The 22,701-nt window shown below is 40.5% G+C and overlaps 1 protein-coding gene across 2 annotated transcripts in view; it reads right to left on the reverse strand.

The window, feature by feature from the left end:
- The window catches only part of LOC131237277 (transcription factor bHLH121), a 73,023-nt gene extending 51,996 nt beyond the window's left edge, over positions 1-21,027 (reverse strand). Inside the window, exon 1 of one of the 2 annotated variants that reach the window (XM_058234967.1) lies at positions 20,555-21,027. In XM_058234967.1, coding sequence (XP_058090950.1) covers positions 20,555-20,644 — 90 coding nt within the window. In that variant the 5' untranslated portion in view covers positions 20,645-21,027. The remainder of the gene's footprint in view (positions 1-20,554) is intronic. The other variant, XM_058234968.1, reaches the window with a different exon arrangement.
- Between the last annotated feature and the right edge of the window lie 1,674 nt (positions 21,028-22,701).

Genomic DNA, 22,701 nt, shown 5'->3' on the forward strand with positions numbered 1-22,701 from the left:
GAAAATCGTATGTTTGATTGTTTGGTTATCTAGACATGTTTCCTTGTATTGCGACTGCCATAATATGTTGCTTATGATGAAACTCTGTTGATTGGTTTGATTTTCTAAAGTATGAGTATGACTATGAAATGCCCTGTTTAGTGTATCCAACTTCATGACTTGTGATCTATATTGGATTATGAATGATGAGTGCGTAATCTTAAAGGGTGCGCCTCACTGCGATAGCCATTGACACTATCAAACCATAACAATTGATGCAGGTATAGGGCAAGTCGATGTTGTTCACTAGGTTGCTGGAGCAGATCGAGTAGCTAGGGAGCTAGACGGGGTCCTTGCGGCCCGCATTGATCTCCACTACTAGTTGATACACTCACGTTTTACTTACCTGAACTTTGTTATTTGAGATTGTATAAGTCCTGTATGGGCATTACATTTGGAATTTTGTAATAATCAGAATGTTTTTATACAATGCATGGTTTAATCTAGCCTCATTGCTGTTAACTCTGATTAATGATAAACGGTTTAAATTTACACTGGATTTTATAAGCTAACGCTCGGGTTTTTGGGAAACGGGTTCTATACTCGGGTCCTGAAAACACGGGGCGTTAAATCAACCTCATGAAAGTACTCAATGCATTTGAAAGACCGAAATGGCATCACAAGCCACTCGTATAACCCATTTTGAATCTTAAACTCGATCTTCCACTCTTCCCCGAGCTAGATAGGAATCTAATCATATCTACTCCTAAAGTCAATCTTCGAAAAGATCTTTGCTCCATGCAACATGTCTGACATATTGTCCAATCTTGGAATAGGAAACTAGTACTCAATAGTAATTTGGTTCATCTCATAACTATTCGCACACACTCTCCAAGATCCATCTTTCTTAGGAGTTCCTAATACAAGAACAACACATGGTGACATGCTTTCCCAGATTAAACCCTTTGGTAGTAACTCAATAACTTGTCGATGGAGCTTGGCGTGTTTGATTGGACTCATTCGGTAATGCACAAAATATTGCAAGCTCGAACCTTGCACCAAGTTATTATGGTGCTGACTATTCCTGATAGAAGGAAACCCAGCTAGGAGTTATTCTAGCACCAAGTCTACATATTCATGAAGGAGATCTTCATAGGATGTAGAGCATCTCACTATTTCATGTCGTCTTTAGCAACCTAGACAAAAGATGTCAGTTTCCTTGGCTTCTTCTTCAAACTTTTCTACATTGAGTGATTTTTGAGCCTCCTCTTTAATAGATTTAAGTGTTGGAAGTTGTTTCATTGGATTTAATGTGATGTTAACACCATCCTTAACAATAGGCAAAGCTTGAGTCAAATCCAGCATATCTCAGTCCCATAGCCATGGTCTTCTCAACAAAATGTGGCATGCATTCATGAGGATGACATCATACCACATTTCTTCCTTGTACTTAGATCCAATACAAAAGGAAACTATGCACCTAGAGTTAACAGTGACTTCACTCTTTGCTTTCACCAACAAATCTAATTTTAATATGGGTCCTCATGTTCTTTTAATTTTATCCACCATTTCTTGTGAGACAACATTTTCATTGTGTGCATCGTCTACTAGAATTGTGCATATCTTCCAACCAAAAGTGCAAGTGGTGCAGAAGACATGGTGTCGCAACCATCACCCCTTATCAATCACCCAGGGCAACAATTACATTGTCCATTGGATAATCAATATCTTGCCCTTATCTCCAAACACGACAATTACATGTTCCCCATCATTTGTCTCATCGACATATGCATGTCCTTCATACTTTGTGTCATCCTCTACTTTCATTTGCTTACGATCGGGAGTGTCTTAAACATAGCCAAATTCACTTTAATTGTGGATTGATGTACAAGACATTGAAAAGAACAATGTCCCAACTCCACACTTAAAGCATGTGAAAGGATTGTTGCTTTGTCCCATCTTCATTGCATGTCCCTTATCCATAAGAAACATAAAGTTAGGGTCTAGCTTGATTGTTGAACATTGGCCCCATCAACGTTCGGTACGCCTTGTGGTCGTATTATGTGAGAAGTTAGCATGTTGCCCCATCATTAACGATTTGGTGCCCGACGATGGTCCTTAACAGCACCAAATCATCTCCGACATCCTCATTAATTACCTCCCCATCTTTTAATGTAAGTGTGTATGCATTAGACATCTTAAATGTATCTTTGAAAGTCAATTCATTCTTATGTTTGGATTAAGACCATTAAGATGTCTTGAAATCTTTTATTCTTCATACTCATGAAACCCTGCCCGCAATGTCAAGGTATGGGATTCCTCGGTGTATTCATTCACTCATTTATTTCCTTGGTCACAGGCATAAGTTATGGATAGAAACTTTCGTTTTAGCTTCCTTATCTTTTCCAAAAAAAAAAAAATTTGCTTTTTGCTTACCTTGATGGATTCATCCAACATAGATATTGTCCCACCAAGCTAACACGTAACCAGAAAACTTCATAGATATTAATTTAACCTTCCAATTGTCCAAAATTCCTGATACTCGAACAACTTTTCCACTAAGCCAATCAATGAATCATTGACATGCAAACAACTGTAGAATTCCAAATTTTCCACCTTAAGTTCGGGCTCTCTGTCACGTTTTTCATCAATTGAGACCACTCAGTGTGTGTTAGGACCTTGGAAGGAACCTTCCCCTACATGTCCTTGTCCTCCAACTTTAGCCTCTTCATTCCCTCCACGTGGATCTCTCCCTCTTGATGAGTGAGATTACCTACCATATGTGTGAGTTGATCTACTCACTCTATGAGCAGATGGATCAATTAGGTCATTAAGGTAAAATCTTCTTGATCACTCCTTTAGAAGCCATTTAGGAGATTATAGAGAGTCGAAAATCCCCAACCATCTACTCTGATACCAAAATGATGTAATCCAATGATCGAATCAATGAACCATCTACTCTGATATCAAAATGACGTAATCCAATGATTGAATCAATGAGATCTCAATACATGAATCGCAAAGAAATGGACAAGAGTACACCTACAAGAACATTTAAGTAAAGATGGAGAAATAACTTTATTGATATTCAAACTTCTTCTCTTACAAATACTTGGGGGAAAAACACTCATAAATTCGGAAATGGGGAATGTCTTGCCCCCCAATACACCCTAAAAGGCAATCCCCATGAATATTTGATAAAGATGAAGGTCCCCCAAATATTAGATTGACTTCAAATCAATCTGATTTATTTAAGATAACAACAATCCCCCAAGATTTGGCCTAAAATAATAAAAACAAATCTCCCAAAATTTTCGATTATATCTTCCGCATCAAACCCCCCACCGAAAATAGTAAATGTGATATCTGAAATTTAGGCCTTGAATTCATCAACAAACAGCCTAAAATCAGCACATGTTGGACCTCGGGCCTACATCAACAAATCCTATCTTTTACCTCAAGGTTAAACACTTTGTTTAAAACCAGATCAGTCAAGAGGCAAATTGATGCAGACATCAGGGTGTACCAGCGTCGCCGTAGGAGAGCCCTAGGCCCTGGCCCAACCCAAACCACACTTTATTTGGGTGATCACTACTTGGGCCTAGCTCGTGGGCCACTTTGAAGACCCCATGTGTATAGGATGTGCATCATGAAGGCCCCAAACTGGGAGGATGAACATGGGCTGCTTTATTTGGAGTGTCAGGATAGTTTTTGAGAGTTTTTGTTGAGATCCGACCGTTGGATTGCGTCCGATCACATGGTGGCCCACCATGTGATTAAGTCCTTTCTCAGTTTTTAGTGTCCATTTATGTTTTGTTATTTTTCTGCACATTTTGGTTGGTTTAGATTTCTTAGTGGGCCCCTACTTTGCTAGATTTTAAAAAGAGGCATGGTGGTCATTTTACTTTTAAATGTAAAAACTCTATTTAAGGGGGGGGAAAACGTCCAACCCTAGGGGGCTGAAGAGTTCACGTTTGTTTTCTAAAGAGAAGCCTTTCTTTCTTCCATGCGACTTGGAAGAACCCTCCATGAGACTTGGAGCAAGGTGGTGAGATTCCATCTTTTTGTGGGCGTGCGACTCACTCACGTGTTTATCTTCTGCAAGGTATGGTCTTTCCATCCCCTTATACTCCTTTTAAAAACCCTCTTTGATCTTATCTAGCCTAAATCCTTCAATCTATTGTGCTCAAAACCTCGACACCCTGTCCCTACCTCCCACATAAAACCTACCCTCGACCCTCCCCCAATTTCCTCCCACAACCCTCAATTCCCAAATTACAGATTTATCCCACCCCATATCCCACGTAATCTTCATCTCCTCCAAACATAGTTTATGTGGTGAATATGGTAAATTCTATGTGTGTATGAATCTACCCATGAGTATTTTGTCGATATTCTGTGCTAAGGGATTGTTCTAACAACCTTAACATCCTACAATTTAATCTTTATATGATTGTGTGCATGTGGGGATGATTTCTAATGAAATAACATGAATTTTTGCTTGCTGAAATTACTGTTTGGTGAACTATTCTGCTGAAATTATTATTTAGTGGGCTTGGCCCATAACCCACAGGTCTTAGAATCTGTATGCTTTGAATTGTCCTTTGACTAATCTCCTGTGAAACATGACATCCATACATGTATCCTACATTATTTTTGGTATCTGAGAGAAGGTTTAGCATAGAGTATTTGTGAGTCCCATATAAAGTTAGGGTCTTTTGTGTGCATGCATATAGGTTGAGATTGCATCTCATATAGTGTTTAGGCCACACCATTAGGATAGAAAATCTGAACTAGCGTCTAAGGTTACATTGGATACACCCCGTGCCCCATCAAATCAGTTTTCGTGTCAGTCCTAGAATTAGTTTCTTCCTTTTGAGTGAGTCCTTACATTAAAGTTGTCTTAGGTGTGTCGCGGTATGGCAACCGCAAGTAATAGTTGTGATCCCGACCCGTTATCTCAACAGATCCTAGCACAACTACAAGCCATCATGTCTAGGCTAGATCGTCTTGAAACAGTCGATGAGAAGCAGCACACGGCGACAGAATCCAATAAGCAGCGCCTTGTTGACCTTAAGGATCCTGGTGACTGGCATGAGTCTCAGGCTGAGGTATTGGAGCGTGGTGCTAGGGGGGATCCCACAACCCCAGTAGAGCCAGCTAGGGCTCCCATAGCACGTCCTACCCCTCAAAGAGAGCCTGTTAGGGATTATGTGAGGGGGCATGGCCCAGTAGTTGGTCGTGCTGGGGTGCGTCCTCAGCCACCCCGGTTTGAGTACCATGACTGACATGATGTTGAAGACCGTGTCATGAGAGGTGTGAAAGTCGATGCGCTGAGCTTTGATGGTCAGCTGGACCCCAAAGTCTTTGTCGACTGGTTGGCAGACATGGACCACTTTTTCGAGTGGCATGACATGCCTGACGACTGTCAAGTGCGGTTCGCTAAGATGAAGCTTGTTAGTCAGGCTACATCTTTTTGGCTGAACTATAAGAGCCGACTTGAGAGGTCTAGGCAACCTCTCATCACACTATGGGCCGAGATGAAAGAGGCCTTGAGGGAGAAGTATCTTCCCCTATCATACTAACAGAAGCTCATGGATCAGTGGCAATCCTTTCGCCAGGGCAACATGTCAGCCACAGATTATATTACTAAATTTGATGAGCATATGTTGCAATGTGACATCCAGGAGGACCCCATTGCGACACTCTCCAGATTTAGGATGGAGCTCCGACCTGATCTTCAGCACGAGCTGCTCACTCGCGAGGTTGGCACCTTGGATCATGCATACCAGTTGGTGCCTAAGTTAGAGCGGTATGTAGCACTCCAGCGTTCTCGACATATTGACTATCGAGATCCCAGTTCTAGGGCTCCATTTCAGGGTATGAGACCTAATTATGGGACTCAGTCCAAACCATCCTCCTCTAGTTGACCCAATCCTAGAGATTTCAAGGGTAAGACCATTGAGGGATCTAGCTCAAGAGGAGGTGAGCCTATAGAATGCTACCAGTGCGGTAAAACGGGTTATTTCGCATGTGAGTGTCCCCAAAAGGTGCGAGGAAAGGCCCTCCTGATTGAAGATCAAGGGAAAGGTCATAATGACCAGGGCAACTATGAAGAAGAAGAGTATCACCCTGATGTTGGTGCTAGTGATGAAGACGATGAGGAGACTATCCCACTTGCTATAGTCAGATGTATCCTAACTCAGGCTTAGGACCAAGATGACTGGCGTCATTCTACTATTTTCCATACTTACGCCAAAAGTGGGGAAAAGAATTGCAAAGTCATTGTCGACAGTGGAAGTTGTGCAAATGTGGTCTCTGCTAGCACCTTGGATCGTTTGGGCCTAAAGCCCACTCCCCACCCTCAACCCTATAAAGTCAGTGATGCAGGACATGAAAATTAAATATGATATGCGAGATTTCAGGCTTAAGATCACGTTAGTTCAAAAACAATTACACAAATTCCATATCTCACATGAAAGTCCAAACATTCAACTAAGGGGAATCTATGCGGGTCCAGGCCTACACATGATAGGGCTGGATCAATAAAAACTTATGAACCAAACGATACTCAAAGATAAGAAATAATCATCCACACATGCATAGTAATCAGTCCCTAATCTAAGGGATTCACCAATTTCAAATCAAGGAACCCTAGGGTAAGAAAATGGGCATAAAATTGGAGATTTGAGTAATTTAGGGTTAGATTTAGGGATTTTGGGTGAAAGTGGAGTGAAAGAGAGGAGAGAGACGAACCAAAGAAGTACCGCACGCGTGGACAACAACAATGGCCCGACGCACATGTGTGTGATCTCGACCACACGTGTGTGGGGCCCACTATTCAGAAAAAGGCCACCTTGGCCCTGGTCGGCCAGGGATGGACTCCAAAACTCCCAAATCTCAGCTCGATCCGATGTATGGTTTGTGTGTGGTGCTCCGCCGAAGTTTCAGCCCTCTTGTAGGGCCAGATTCTTAAATTCTGTTGTGGGGAGGAGAATTGTTGTAATAGATGATTGATTCGAAGTGTAGATGATTGGGTGAGATGAGAAGAAGGGATGGTAGAAGATGGATAGTAGAGATGGCGATGAATTGGGGTGAATCGGGATAGATGTGGCTTCGCACCACGGTAGTTAACCCTTCGATGAAGGGAGGGCTTCACACCCAATTAGGCTTCACAACTCAGAGAGTAGGAAAATGAGGAATTTTTATTAATCTTCAATCAATTAAAAAAAAAGCTACAGGGCGTGCCTATTTATAAGAAAATCCTATACCCCAACCTATTACTAAGTGATGAAGTAAACCAAAATAAAAACTAATCAAAGAAATCTAACGCGTTCATGATATTCTAAATAACATTAATAAGCAAAACTTAAAATATGAAATCAATCCGACTAGTGGGCCACGATCATGAAATCCCATGATGAGCTTTTCTTGACTAACGGGCACACTCTTTTGAATCAAAACTTCGTCTTCTAGGTAGGAGGCCCTCCCTGGACATCGTCATCAATCCAAATTAACAGTGGGGCCCTCCTTTTGGCGTACGTGCGTAGGGGGGGTGGCATGAGTGCGTGTGTGCGCGTGATGTCCCCATCAATTCTCCCCGACTGCGAAGATTTCGCCATTGGCGAAATAAAACTCCTGAACCGCTCCAGGATGTCAAGATCAAATCTCTAAAGCTCCTCATCAGTGAGCCACGTGCTTTCTAAAGCTGGGCGTGACTTCCATTTAACCAGGTACTTCTGAAACCCGCCGTCTGATATTGAAACTATCTGATAGTTCAGGATATCCTCTATTTCCTTTTTGGGTATGTGAAAGTTAGGTATGGGAGGTAGAGGCTGGGAAAATGGGTCGGGAAGGATAGGTATGAGAGGTAGAGGCTGGGAAGATGGGTCGGGACGGGTAGGTATGGGAGGTAGAAGCTGGAAAAATGGGTTGGGAAGGGTAGGTATGAGACGTAGAGGCTGGGAAAATGGGTCAGGACGGGTAGGTATGGGAGGTAGAGGCTGGGAAAATGGGTCGGGACGGGTACATATGAGATGCAGAGGCTGGGAAAATGGGTCGGGAATGATAGGTATGGGAGGTAGAGGCTGAGAAGAAAGATCAGGAAGAGTAAGTATGGAAGGTAGAGGCTGAGAAAATGGGTCGGGAAGGGGCCATGGTTCAAGGGATAAATATGGGGAATGAGGACGAGTAGGCGAAGGGTCGGACAAAGTATTAGTGGTCCCCTGAAAAGTAACTAGATCCTCCACGTTGAATGTAGAACTAATTCCTATAGAAGGTGGAAGATCTACCTCATACGCATTGAGACCGTTTCGTTTTATAATTTTGAAAGGTCCAGCGCTACGCGCGTGTAACTTACGAACGACCCCCGGAGGGTACTGTTCGGGCCAGATGCGGACTATCACAGAGTCCCCAATATTGAATTCTTTGAAACGTTTATGTTGGTTTGCAGAAAATTTGTAATGTTCATTACTAGTAGTGATCTTTTGCCTGATTTCTTGATGCCATGAATGAATGTGATACGCAAAGGACTCCGCAAGCTCTGACACCCTATGGGACAGTGACATAGGGACAAGATCAATAGGTTCCCCAGGTTTATAAACAGTAACGACTTCATAAGGACTGAGACCTATGGACCTATCGACAGAACTATTAAACGCAAACTCGACTGTAGGTATTACGATGTCCCATGTTCTGGTGTGCTCTATATCCCTCCTAGGGGGAGACTCATCTTGTAGATCATTAGGAAAGACATCACGTAACTTATCCATTATCGGAATGGCCTTAGTGGGTAACTCTACACTAGCGTCTAGTGCACTCTCTCCAGCCATAAGGCCACACATGTCGAACCCCTCAAAATAGTGGTCTTGATGTCTCTCATGGGGTGGGTGCACAGGTGCACACCCATAATTGATTCCTTCACCAACTCCATTCATTGGTCTATCCACCAAGCCACCTGCCTGAGATGAGACATCTACCCCAATGGTGGGGTTTGTCCTGGCGATGGTCTTTAAACAGGTAATGCGCACATCAAGTTGTTCTAAGTATTGGTCCATTTCTAAGCGCTTAATCATAAACTCAAACTTTTGGGACAACTTGTTTAGTGACTCTTGCAATTGTTCCATGTTTAGTGTAGGGTGCCAACCAAAATTCAGCAATATAGTTGTCTATATATAAGATTTTTTTAAAAAAAATTTTAAAAGAAACAACCTAGTTTCTAAAAACGAAAAAGGAAAGTTTTTAAAACAAGTTAGGAAAGTTTCCAAAAAAAAAGCAACCTAGTTTCTAAAAACGAAAAAGGAAAGTTTCTAAGAAAAACAAATTAGGAAAGTTTCTATATTGATATATATATATATATATATATATATATATATATATATATATATATATATATATATATATATATAAAATAAAAAAAATAAACAAATTAGGAAAGTTTCTAAAGAAAAGTAACCTAGTTTCTAAAAACGAAAAAGAAAAGTTTCTAAAAACAAATTAGGAAAGTTTCTAAAGAAACAAATTAGGAAAGCTTCTAAAAAAAACAAATTAAAAAGTTTCTTTTAAAAAAAACAACCTAGTTTCTAAAGAAAAAGAAAAAGAAAAAGGAAAGTTTCTAAAAATAGAAAGTAAGTTAGTTTCTAAAAAAGAAAAAGGAAAGTAAACTAGTTTCAAAAAAAGAAAAAGGAAAGGAAATTAGTTTCTAAAAACAGATTAAGAAAGTTTCTAAAAAAATAGTTTCTAAAAACAGAAAAGGAAAGTTTCCAAACCTAGAAATAGAAAACTAAGTTAATTTCTAAAATAATTCAAATAAGGGGATAACAGAAAATTTCAGCAACTTATGTTAGGGTTTATGGACCTCTAAACAGCCATATATGATGAGAATTGATGCGTAATGGACATAAACAACCAAACCCTAAACATGTGATGAATTCCCCTACAAGAACCCTAGGCTCTGATACCAAATTTGATGCAGGACATGAAAACAAATTTGATGCAGGACATGAAAATTAAATATGATATGCGAGATTTCAGGCTTAAGATCACATTAGTTCAAAAACAATTACACAAATTCCATATCCCACATGAAAGTCCAAACATTCATTTAAGGGGAATCTATGCGGATCCAGGCCTACACATGATAGGGTTGGATCAATAAAAATTATGAACCAAACGATACTCAAAGATAAGAAATAATCATCCACACATGCATAGTAATCAGTCCCTAATCCAAGGGATTCACCAATTTCAAATCAAGGAACCCTATGGTAAGAAAAGGGGCATAAAAATAGAGATTTGAGTAATTTACGGTTAGGTTTAGGGATTTTGGGTGAAAGTGGAGTGAAAGAGAGGAGAGACGAACCAGAGAAGTACCGCACGCGTGGACAACAACAATGGTCCAGACACACGTGTGTGATCTCGGCCGCAAGTGTGTGGGGCCCACTATTCAGAAAAAGGCCACCTTGGCCCTAGTCAGCCAGGGATGGACTCCAAAACCCTCAAATCTCAACTCAATCCGATGTACGGTTTGTGCGTGGTGCTCCGCCGAAGTTTCAGCCCTCCTGTAAGGCCAGATTCTTAAATTCTGCTTAGGGAGGAGAATTGCTGCAATAGATGATTGATTCGAAGTGTAGATGATGGGGTGAGATGAGTAGAAGGGATGGTAGAAGATGGGTAGTAGAGATAGCGATGGATGGGGTGAATCGGGATAGATGTGGCTTCGCACCACGGTAGTTAACCCTTCGATGAAGGGAGGGCTTCACACCCAATTAGGCTTCACAACTCAGAGAGTAGGAAAACGCAGAATTTTTATTAATCTTCAATCAATTAAAAAAAGCTACAAGGGGTGCCTATTTATAAGAAAACCATATACTCCAAAACTCGCGCCATGTGCGCAACCTATTACTTGGCGATCAAGAAAACCAAAATAAAAACTAATCAAAGAAATCTAAAGTGTCCATGATGTGCTAAATAACATTAATAAGCAAAACCTAAAATATGAAATCAATCTGACTAGTGGGCCATGATCATGAGATCCCATGATGAGCTTTTCTTGACTAACAGGCCCACTCTTTTGAATCAAAACTTCGTCTTCTAGGTAGGAGGCCCTTCCTGGACGTCATCATCGATCCAGATCGACGGTGGGGCCCTCCTTCTGGCGTATGTGCGTAGGGGGCGGCGTGAGTGCGCGTATGCGCGTGATGTCCCCATCAGTCAAGCTAGTGATGAAGACAATGAGGAGACTATCCCACTTGCTATAGTCAGACGTATCCTAACTCAGGCTAAGGACCAGGATGACTGGCGTTGTTCTACTATTTTCCATACTTACACCAAAAGTGGGGAAAAGAATTGCAAAGTCATTGTCGACAGTGGAAGTTGTGCAAATGTGGTCTCCGCTAGCACCTTGGATCGTTTGGGCCTGAAGCCCACTCCCCACCCTCAACCCTATAAAGTATCTTGGGTTGGCGACTCTTCCATGCCAGTGTCCCAGTGTTGTCTAGTGCCTTTGGAGTTTGGATCCTATAAAGACACTGTGTTGTGATGTTTTGCCCATGGATGTGGGACACATCATCTTGGGTCGGCCTTAGCTCTTTGATAAGGATGTCATGATATATGATCGTTCAAATGCGTGTACATTCTTACACGAAGGCAGAAATATTATTCTGAAGCCTCTGCCACCCAAGAACACCCAGGCATAAAGGGGAGACGTCAAGAAGGGTGATGGAAAATAAGTGAGGAAATCCCAAACTAAGTCTCTTCACATTATTAATGCGAAAGAATTTAAGAAAGAGGCTACAGAGAGTTGGCAGTTGTATGCCCTAGTGGCAAGAGAGGTGACACCAGAGGTTAGGGCAGAGATCCCGTCTAGGGTGACTCCCGTTCTAGAGGAGTTTAGTGATGTATTTCCTGAGAACTTACCAGATGAACTTCCACCCATGAGGGACATCCAGCATGTCATTGACTTAGTCCCTGAATCTACTCTCCCGAACCTGCCTCACTAACAAATGGACCCAACCGAGCATGCGGGCTTGAAGAGGCAAGTCGATGAGTTGTTAAGAAAAGGGTTCATTCGAGAGAGTTTGAGTCCATGTGTTGTGCCTGCACTCCTCACACCCAAGAAGGATAGCACGTGGCGCATGTGCGTGGACAGCCGAGCAATTAACAAGATCACAGTCAAGTATCGATTTCCTATACCGAGGCTTGATGATATGCTCGACATGATGGCCGGTGCCACGATTTTCTCGAAGATTGACCTCAAGAGTGGGTATCACCAAATTCGCATTCGCCCAGGTGATGAATGGAAGACAGCCTTCAAGATGAAGGATGGGTTCTACGAATGGCTGGTCATGCCCTTTGGGTTGACTAATGCCCCAAGTACTTTTATGCGAGTGATGACCCAGGTGTTGAGGCCCTTCATGGGCAAGTTCCTGGTGGTTTATTTTAACAATATTCTCATTTATAGTACCACTAAGGAACAACATCTCCACCATTTGAGGCAAGTCTATGAGATCCTTAAGACGGAGCAATTATATGCGAACCTGAAAAGGTGCGCTTTTATGTCAAATCGAGTTATCTTCTTAGGGTTCATAGTGTCGTCCGAGGGTATGCATGTGGATCATGAAAAGGTCCAGGCCATAGTGAGTTGGCCAGAACCACAGAACATTCATGAGGTGCGTAGCTTCCACGGCTTAGCTACCTTTTATCGTCGGTTCATTAAAGGCTTTAGTTCCATTATGGCTCCCATTACCGATTGTATCAAAAAAGGGGAGTTTCAGTGGACCAATGCAGCCTCTAAGGCCTTTAAAGACATAAAGGGCAAGATGGTTGAGGCCCCTATCATGCGACTTCCAGATTTTTCTGAAGTCTTTGAAGTGGCATGTGACGCCTCAGGTGTGAGAATAAGGGGAGTACTAAGTCAAGAGGGACACCCAGTTGCCTATTTCAATGAGAAACTGAATGAGGCAAAACAGAAATACTCCAACTATGACAAGGAATTTTATGCGGTGGTGCAGTGATTGAGGCATTGGCGCCACTATTTACTCCCGCATGAGTTCGTTTTGTTCTCTGACCATAAGGCCTTGCAATATTTAGGCTCTCAGAAGAAGTTGAACCCTAAGAATGCCAAATGGGTCGAGTTTCTTCAAGATTACTTGTTTGTTCTCAAGCACAAGGCTAGAGTTGAGAACAAACTCACAGATGCCCTCAGTCGTAGGTTTGTGATTCTCCATTCTCTGAGAGTAGAGGTTATGGGTTTTGAGCGGTTAAAAGACGAATATCCTGAGTGCTCGGACTTTGGAGAGAGATATGTGTCACTTCTAGAGGATCCCACAAGGACAGATAGTGAGTTTGTCATTCATGATTATTACCTGTTTCGTAGAGATCAGCTCTGCATTCCTCGCACGTCCCTACGGGATTTCCTGATATGGGAGCTACATGCAGGTGTAGCTGGCCATTTTGGAAGGGATAAAACGATAACCCTTGTTGAGGACCGATTTTACTGGCCAAGTCTCAAGCAAGATGTGGCTAGAATTGTAGGGCAATGTCATACATGTCAGCTGGTAAAGCAAAAGAAACAGAACACAGGATTGTACTCCTTTGCCCGTGCCATATGCCCCTTAGGATGATCTTAGTATGGATTTCGTGTTGGGGCTTCCCAAGACTATCAAGAAGCATGATTCCGTATTTGTCATGGTGGACCTTTTTTCCAAAATGGCCCACTTCATTGCGTGCTCCAAGACATTGAACACCTCAAATTGCTCAAATCTTCTTTGATGAAGTTGTTCGATTGCATGGTTTGCCAAAAACCATAGTGTCTTACCAGGATGTCAAGTTTGTGAGCTATTTTTGGAAGACACTGTGGCATATTATGGGAACTCGTCTGCAGTTTTCTTCGGCATACCATCCTCAGACTGATGGCCAGACAGAGGTGGTGAATAGGAGCCTAGGTGACTTGTTGAGATGTCTGGTTGGGGATCATATTAGGACTTGGGATGCAGTCTTGCCTACTGCAGAGTTCGCATATAATAGTTCAGTAAATAGGTCTACAGGTAAGAGTCCGTTTTAGATTGTTCTTGGTTATAAGCCTAGGAGACCTATAGATTTGATTCACGTGTCTGTGTCACGTCGTCCTTCTTAGTCTGTTGAGTCCTTTACACATTACATGCATGATTGACACGGGGAGATTAAACAAAAGGATTAATTTAAGTAATATAAATTATAAACTTCAAGCAGTCATGCACCGTCAATTCAGGGAATTTCAAGTGGGTGATGAGGTCATGGTCCGTATTAAGCCAGAGCGGATACCACCTGGTGCCACTAAGAAATTACATGCCCGCAGCGCAGGACCATACAAAATTTTAAACCGTATGGGTCTCAATGCATATGTTCTCGAGCTTCCACCTACATTGAATATCAGCTCTACATTCAATGTAGAAGAGCTCGTGCCTCACGATCCACACCTTGAGCCTCCTACTGATCAGTCCCCTGACCCATGGCCTATACCTGAGCCCTCCTCTCAGCCTGCACCCCCATACCATCTGTACACATGAGAGAGCAAATCGAGGACATTCTGGATGAGCAGATAGTGTCTACCTGCCACGATGGATTCCAAAAGTTTCTCGTCAAGTGGAAGGATCGACTTACATCAGACTGCACGTGGATTACAGAGGCAGAGCTACAGCGGCTTAACCCTGATCTACTAGAGCGTTACAGGAGTTTTGTCTCACTAACGGCGAGACGTTCTCAGCCAAGGTGTCCCGTATCGGTATCGGTTGGCGTAACGGTGACCTCCAAAACCGATACGGATACGGGGGCGTAACGGTGATACGGGGGCGTAACGGCCCGTAACGGCGCAAAATTTTTTTTTTGCCAAAAAAATATGAAAAAATATGGATTAAATCCGGAATATTCTAAGCATTCCAAATATGCATTCATTTATAAATTGGAACATGTTTATGGTGGTGTAACGGTCCACTCTTTATTGAGAAGTTGTATCGGACTGTCTGATGAATTTATGAACCAGATAACCTGAATTTGACTACAAAATTTATATATTTAATTTTCTAACTATCTACTATCAATGATAGATATATTAGAATGAATGTAATATGAAAATATCTTACATTTAGGTGTTTGCAATTATTTTTGAGGGCCAAAATTCATGCGTAAATAGAAAAAAAATATAAAATGGCACCCCAAATATGTAAAATGCACATTAACATGTTCTACTATGATTAACACATCATATGGCATCATTAAAACAGCAAAAGAATCATTAAAAAATGATTTTTCGAATTTTCAAAAAAAGGGCCGAAATAAATGCGTAAATAGAAAAAAATAAAAATAAAAATATAAAATGGCACCCCAAATATGTAAAATGCACATTAACATGTTCTACTATGATTAACGCATCATATGGCATCATTAAAACAGCAAAAGAATCATTAAAAAATGATTTTTCGAATTTTCAAAAAAAGGGCCGAAATAAATGCGTAAATAGAAAAAAATATAAAAAAATATAAAATGGCACCCCAAATCTGTAAAATGCATATTAACATGTTCTACTATGATTAACACATCATATGGCATCATTAAAACAGCAAAAGAATCATTAAAAAATGATTTTTCGAATTTTCAAAAAAAGGGCCAAAATAAATGCGTAAATAGAAAAAAATATAAAAAATATATAAAATGGAACCCCAAATCTGTAAAATGCACATTAACATGTTCTACTATGATTAACACATCATATGACATCATTAAAACAGCAAAAGAATCATTTAAAAATGGTTTTTCGAATTTTCAAAAAAAGGGCCGAAATAAATGCGTAAATAGAAAAAAATATTAAAAAAATATAAAATGGCACCCCAAATCTGTAAAATGCACATTAACATGTTCTACTATGATTAATACATCAAATGGCATGATTAAAACAGCAAAACAACCATTAAAAACTGATTTTTCGAATTTTAAAAAAAGGGGCCAAAATTCATGCGTAAATAGAAAAAAAATTAAAAAATTATTAAATGGCACCCCAAATCTGTAAAATGCACATTAACATGTTCTACTATGATTAACACATCATATGACATGATTAAAACAGCAAAATATATTAAAAAAAGTATAAATACCTATTTTTGACGAATTTTTGAAAAATGGCCCACCGAGCTTTGATTCAAAAAAATCTATAATATAATGTGTTTTTCTATCAAATACTTAGCTAAGGTTGGTCGAAATTAGTAGTAGAGGGAGTTAGAAACAGTTTGGAAGCAAGAGGTTTCAAAAAAACAGCAAAAATAGAGCTAAAAAAAAAAAAAGTTACCGTTTCGCCCCGTAACGGCCCGTTACGCCCGTATCGGTCCCGTATCGGCCGATACGGGTACAAAAAATCGAATCGGCCATTTCGGCCCCGAAACGGGTGACGGTTCACACCGTTGCCGTTACGTATCGGCCGATACGTAACCGATTTGGCATACCATGTTCTCAGCCGGGGAGAGTTGATGCGGACATCAGAGTGTACCAGCGTCGTCGTAAGAGAGCCCCAGGCCCTAGCCCAACCCGGCCCACACTTTATTTGGGTGATCACTACTTGGGCCTGGCCCGTGGGCCACTTTGAAGACCCCATGTGCATAGGATGTGCATCATGAAGGCCCCGGACTGGGAGGATGCACATGGGCTGCATTATTTGGAGTGTCAGGATAATTTTTGAGAGTTTTTGTTGAGATCCGACCGTTGGATCGCGTCCGATCACATGGTGGCCCACCATGTGATCAAGTCTTTTTTAAGTTTTTAGTGTCCATTTTTGTTTTGTTATTTTTCTGCACATTTTGGTTGGTTTGGATTTCTTAGTGGGCCCCTACTTTGCTAGATTTTAAAAAGAGGCATGTTGGTCATTTTACTTTTAAATGTAAAAACTCTATTTAAGGGGGGAAACGTCCAACCCTAGGGGGATGAAGAGTACATGTTTGTTTTCTAAAGAGAAGCCTTTCTTTCTTCCATGCGACTTGGAAGAACCCTCCATGAGACTTAGAGCAAAGTGGTGAGATTTCATCTTTTTGTGGGCGTGCGACTCGCTCACGTGTTTATCTTCTACAAGGTATGGTCTTTCCATCTCCTTCTACTCCTTTTAAAAACCCTCTTTGATCCTATCTAGCCTAAATCCTTCAATCCATTGCGCCCAAAACCTCGACACCCTATATCCCTGCCTCCCACATAAAACCTACCCTCGACCCTCTCCTAATTTCCTCCCACAACCCTCAATTCCTAAATTACAAATTTATCCCACGTGATCTTCATCTCCTCTAAACATAGTTTATGTGGTGAATGAGTATGGTAAATTCTATGTGTGTATGAATCTACCCATGATTATTTTATTGATATTCTATGCTAAGGGGCTGTTCTAACAACCTTGACATCCTGCGATTTAATCTTTATATGATTGTGTGCATGTGGGGATGATTTCTAATGAAATGATATGAATTTTTACTTGCTGAAATTACTGTTTGGTGAACTGTTCTGCTGAAATTATTGTTTAGTGGGCTTGGCCCATAACCCACAGGTCCTAGAATCTGTGTGCTTTGAATTGTCCTTTGACTAATCTCCTGTGAAACATGACATCCATACATGTATCCTACATCACAAATGATATAGCTGATGACCGTGTGACAATTTCACAAACAATGTATTGGGTGGTTGTCTCTTTGTATCAGAAACTTGTTCCCTCTGTCTTGATGATTCAATTTTGTTGCTTATAGTTACTTATATCCATCAGATACATGTGTATATGTATATACTAGGTGGACCAACCAAGGAAACACATTGTGCTCGAGACCACAAAGGGCACCCAAAGGAGTCGCAAATGACTTGATTCAAAACCTGATGGGTTGTTTTCACCATATTAGAGTGTAACACAAGGGAATGCATCTTTTTCTAAGACATCCCTAGGTCCACTCCACCAGGACGAGGTAACTATACCAAGAACACATTGGCACCGATATTTTAATGGCTGTAGGTCTCTCTATAAACATAGAAAGGAATAAAAACTCTTTGCAGATTTTTATCTACAGCAAAAAATGAACCAGAACACTCTCTTCTCATTGCCCATGTTCTCTCTTTATGAGAACAGTTCACTTGCCCCAAAATTACCTGGCTCAATAGGGAAATCCCAGTTGGTACAATCAAATATATTGCCACAAGGGTGCTATGTTCTAGAAGCCAAACAAAGTAATTGCTCATCCAAATGCCGCTTAAAAATATCCTTCAATGTGCCTCCACAGTCAACTCTTTACATGTAGAAAAGCCAACTTACCACCCAAACCACATGCATATGGAAAGCATAAAGTCCCAATCAAAATCAACCCAAACTCAAGAATGTCAATAAAAGAGTTTCTTGCAACCAATTAAACAACCACTATCATCATTTTCTTTTTTCTTTTCAGGTTTTTTCCTGATCAAGTGGGAGCTTATGTGATTCCAAAAAATACAGAGTGCCTCTCTGATTATGTGAAGGTTCTCTGATTACAAAATCCATATATTTCACTATCTCTATTCAACCAAGATCTTTTAATGGATGATAAGTAAAAAAAAGTTATATATTCAGTGGAAATTCTGTGTTTGTAGCTATGCTAAACAAAATCAATATTTGCGGTAGGACAAAAAAAAAAAGGAATGATACTCATCACAGAGCATGGATCATACTCATCACAGAGCATGATGATCCATGCACATGCACATCGTGTACATATACCTTAATTCAAACTGTCAAAACCGTGTCGATGTAACGCTTAGATAGGTCAACAAAAAATCACAAAAATATGCTCCTCAATGACCAATTCATGACATGTAATGGTTGGTTAAGATGACAAATGATCGGTAGCTGGAATTCGACAAACAATTGTCCATTACTGAGAGGATAGGACTGTCAAGTTAATTTGATTAGGGGGATTCCCATTATTTGAATGGTTTAAAATTTGAATTTAGGTATACGCATAAAAATAGGAGAGTGCATGCATGCAGCCCATCATACTCTTCAAGCACCAAAAAAAAAAAAAAAAAAAAAAAAAAGACACTCCCAAATTGCAATTAGGGAGGTGAGAGATTCTCAACTAATAATAAATCATGCATAAGAGGTTGCAATAATATGAGGTCATGTTATAACCAATTGTTAGGCAGCTGAAAGGATCAAAATGAAAAACATCTGATTTACCCAACCTTTATAACAGTAGGAAAACAATACACAAGGGATGGATCAAAATGACAAACATGAATTTGTAGCATTTTATGTCCATAATGCAAAGAATTTTTCAGTGCAAAATCAGTTCCCAACCCAACACATCCAAGAAACCAAAAAAGAAAAAAGAAAACTAAGATCCTTCGAGAAACAAGCGGATTATTATTATTGTTGGTTATAGCGCATTTATATTTGCATTTTATATAAGAGTTGATATGGGTTAGTTAGGATTAAATATGATTTGCAAGTTCAAATTTGAATAAGAAAATTTTTTTTTCCGGATGCAGATTCGGTGAGGATTATAAAAATATGGTAGAAAGGTTAGTTGAAGAGGAGGAAGAATTATCCAAGCATTCCAAGGGGGTTTGCCCCCTCCAAGTGGCAATTTGTCAATAAATATTTTTGAGAAAAAACTGCAACGCTCTGGCAAAGTCTGATGGATGATACACAAGCTCTTAGAAATTACTTAGAAAGGGCATATAAGTAACCCAAACAGAGGGTCCTTTCTCTTACTCCGGTGGTAGACTCTCAGGAGTTTCAACACCTGGTTGAGGATTCGCGTACCCATAGGTGGTGAAATTCCACAACGGCATGAGTGTGTGTGCGTGTGTACAAAAAAAAAAAATGTAACCCAAACAAAACCATTCAAATTAGGGTATGTTTGGCATCGTGGATTTTAGTCCATTTGGAATCAAGTGGATTTGAAATCATAGCTTTGAGGTGGGAGGTCAAAAAGAGCTCTGCTGGGGGAATTTGGGTTCTTCTCAAATCCAGAACCCTCCAATTCCTTGCTACCAAACAAGCCCTTAGGGGTCCCAGTTTAGATGTACCATGAACAATAAAATAAAAAATAAAAAAATGCTTATTTGATTATCTGACCATGGGATTGGTAGACGTATGCCGCACAGTTGAAATGGAAAACATCCAAGGGTCCTATTTCCAAAAAAAAAAAAAAAAAGGTCCATACATCAGAGGTAGTATTGCTGAACCAATCATATTTTAGTGCTGTGACTTAGCGACATTGGGGTCTACTACTTGGTATAACTTGTTTTAGTGTATGCCACCATGCGTGAAATTTCAGAGTGCCTGTGTATCAAGTACCACGCTCTCCCAGAGTATCAAAAACTACTCCCCAATATTTTCTTATTTTTACTTTTATTCATTATGCTGGGATCTTATCAAAAATAAATAAATAAAACCGCATATGAATTTACCAAAACTCCCAATTTGGAAATAAATAAATAAATATCCAATTATGCATGATATTGAGTAAAGAGCCAGCGAATTTATAAAATTATAAAAAAGAATAAATAAAATTGAAACGAGAGAGTAGAAATCCGACCGACTAACCTCGATTCCGGGAGGGAGTTGGACTGTAACCGATTTTGAGGCAGATAGCCATTCGCTTGGATAGATTGACAGAGACCGTCGGATTTCCATGGATCCATAAAGGCCCAGGGAGATTTCGACTCTCTCTCTCTCTCTCTCTCTCTCTCTCTCTCTCTCTCTCTCTCTGTGTTTATATGATTTCTCTGTTAGCTACTCGAAAAGAAGACACATCTGCTAGGGTAGCGTCGGTTTTGCACATGTGATCTCTTTTCAGAATCGCGTGGAAACGCACTGCCGAAGATTATATCCTAATTACCGTTCCTTCATGTAGATATCAGAGAAATCAATTTGCAGAGTACATCCCAACGTATCACCACACTATTCGTCGGGACGTTAGCCGTTGGATTTGGATTCTTTCGATCGACACGAACCGTTTATGTGATAGAACTCCACATTGTTGGGGGGACGCCCAAAAACAACTCTCAGATCTAATATTTTAATACTTTGATTGTATAAAGATTACGGTGCCCGTCCATTGTAGAGATCCAAATTATCACGGCATTGAATTAAAACGATCCAAATTGGGAACATTTATTTATTGATATATATGAGTGATACCCGCCGAATAAACGGTTTGGATCTTTGGAAGATAAACCAAATTCAACGGCTAGAGTCCAATGTATCGCATTGCCATTCGTAGGATGTATTTCAATAAACCTTAAGGGCCCATTTGGATTCGCATATAAGGATGTATTATATTGTATTCAGCTACTGTTCATGTATATGTTCGATCATTTTCAGAATACATCCAAATCAACATGTATGAACTCAATGTTTGGATAGGAAGTATTGTTCGGACAAGTATACAGATTCTTGCTCCGATCAATGTTTTCATACAATGTATTAGGGCCCGTATTATATATACATATAACATTGAACAGTAGTTGTACGACGATAGTTGTTTAAAGTCGGACCGGTCTTCCTCGTCTTCGCACTTATCCTCCTCTCACTTCCTTCGTTTTGTTTGTAGCGGAACAAATAATAGATATTTATAGTAGGTTTTCTTGCATAACTCGGTCTGCGAAGAGGTTGTGTAATCGGATCGGAATTGGAGGACTTGGAACGTGTCATCCTTCAGTTCCGGTTTTCCTTGTTCTGCATCCCTACATCTGAATCATCTGGGCCATTAAGCGCGTACTAAAACATTAACATGTTAGCTTTGGGGCCCTGATCGGACGATCTTGATGGGTTCCTCGTTGAGAAGCCATAAAGTGCTTTCATGGTGGATTCGTCCCACCTCATTCTTCCTTCTTGTGGAAACCTACAGATGGGTTGGATTGCCTGTTTGATATCCCAGGCCCACTAAATCTGTGATCGGGGTGTGATCTTCACGACGCTATGAAGAGGTTCCTTCAGCACCTCCATGTGAAATCGCGAGAAAGTGGCCATGTAATCCGGACAAGATTGGGTTCCTTTCCTGTTTCGGTCGGAGATGATCTACCGCGCTGCTGGAGTAAAAACATCTCATCCTCCTTAGGTAGAAAACCCTCTGCAACTGACTCTGCCTCTATCGTATGCGAATACAGCGTCTTGAATAGGTTGTATTGAAGCAAACAAAGGCATCTGACAATACACTACTGTTGTTTGAATTTTTTGGTGAATAGATGTATTCGCGCGCATTGTAATCCACAGATCTCAACTCCAAACCAAACATTGTATAATGTATTTCAAGCCCTTTACTATGATACAATACACCCTTATATGCGAAACCAAACACGGCCTAAAAATTAAAACATTAAAAGTAAATAAAAAGTGGTTAGGAATTGGGAAGATTCGAAACCGCTGGTAAAGAAGAAGATTTAAGCCAATCATCAGGGAATTGGATTGTGTACTTAGTAACTCAGTCCGCTAATGGGTACCGAGTTGACGTGTCACGAGCTTATTGGCTCTAAGATATGGGGCCGCTTCCCTCCTCCAAACGCCAAAACAAACGCTGTTAGCTTCTCTTTCTTTCTCTCTCTTTTGTAAGAGGAAACATAGAAGGATCTACCGCTTCTCTATTCCCAGCAAAAATCGGATTGCCTACGAGTTACTTAGTACGGTTTTATTGTACAGAGTAAACTTAGTTGGGCCCACCTTGAATGTATGTGGTCTATCTACACTGTCCA

This window comes from Magnolia sinica, chromosome 2 (genome assembly GCF_029962835.1).
Source record: "Magnolia sinica isolate HGM2019 chromosome 2, MsV1, whole genome shotgun sequence".
Classification (NCBI taxonomy): domain Eukaryota; kingdom Viridiplantae; phylum Streptophyta; class Magnoliopsida; order Magnoliales; family Magnoliaceae; genus Magnolia; species Magnolia sinica.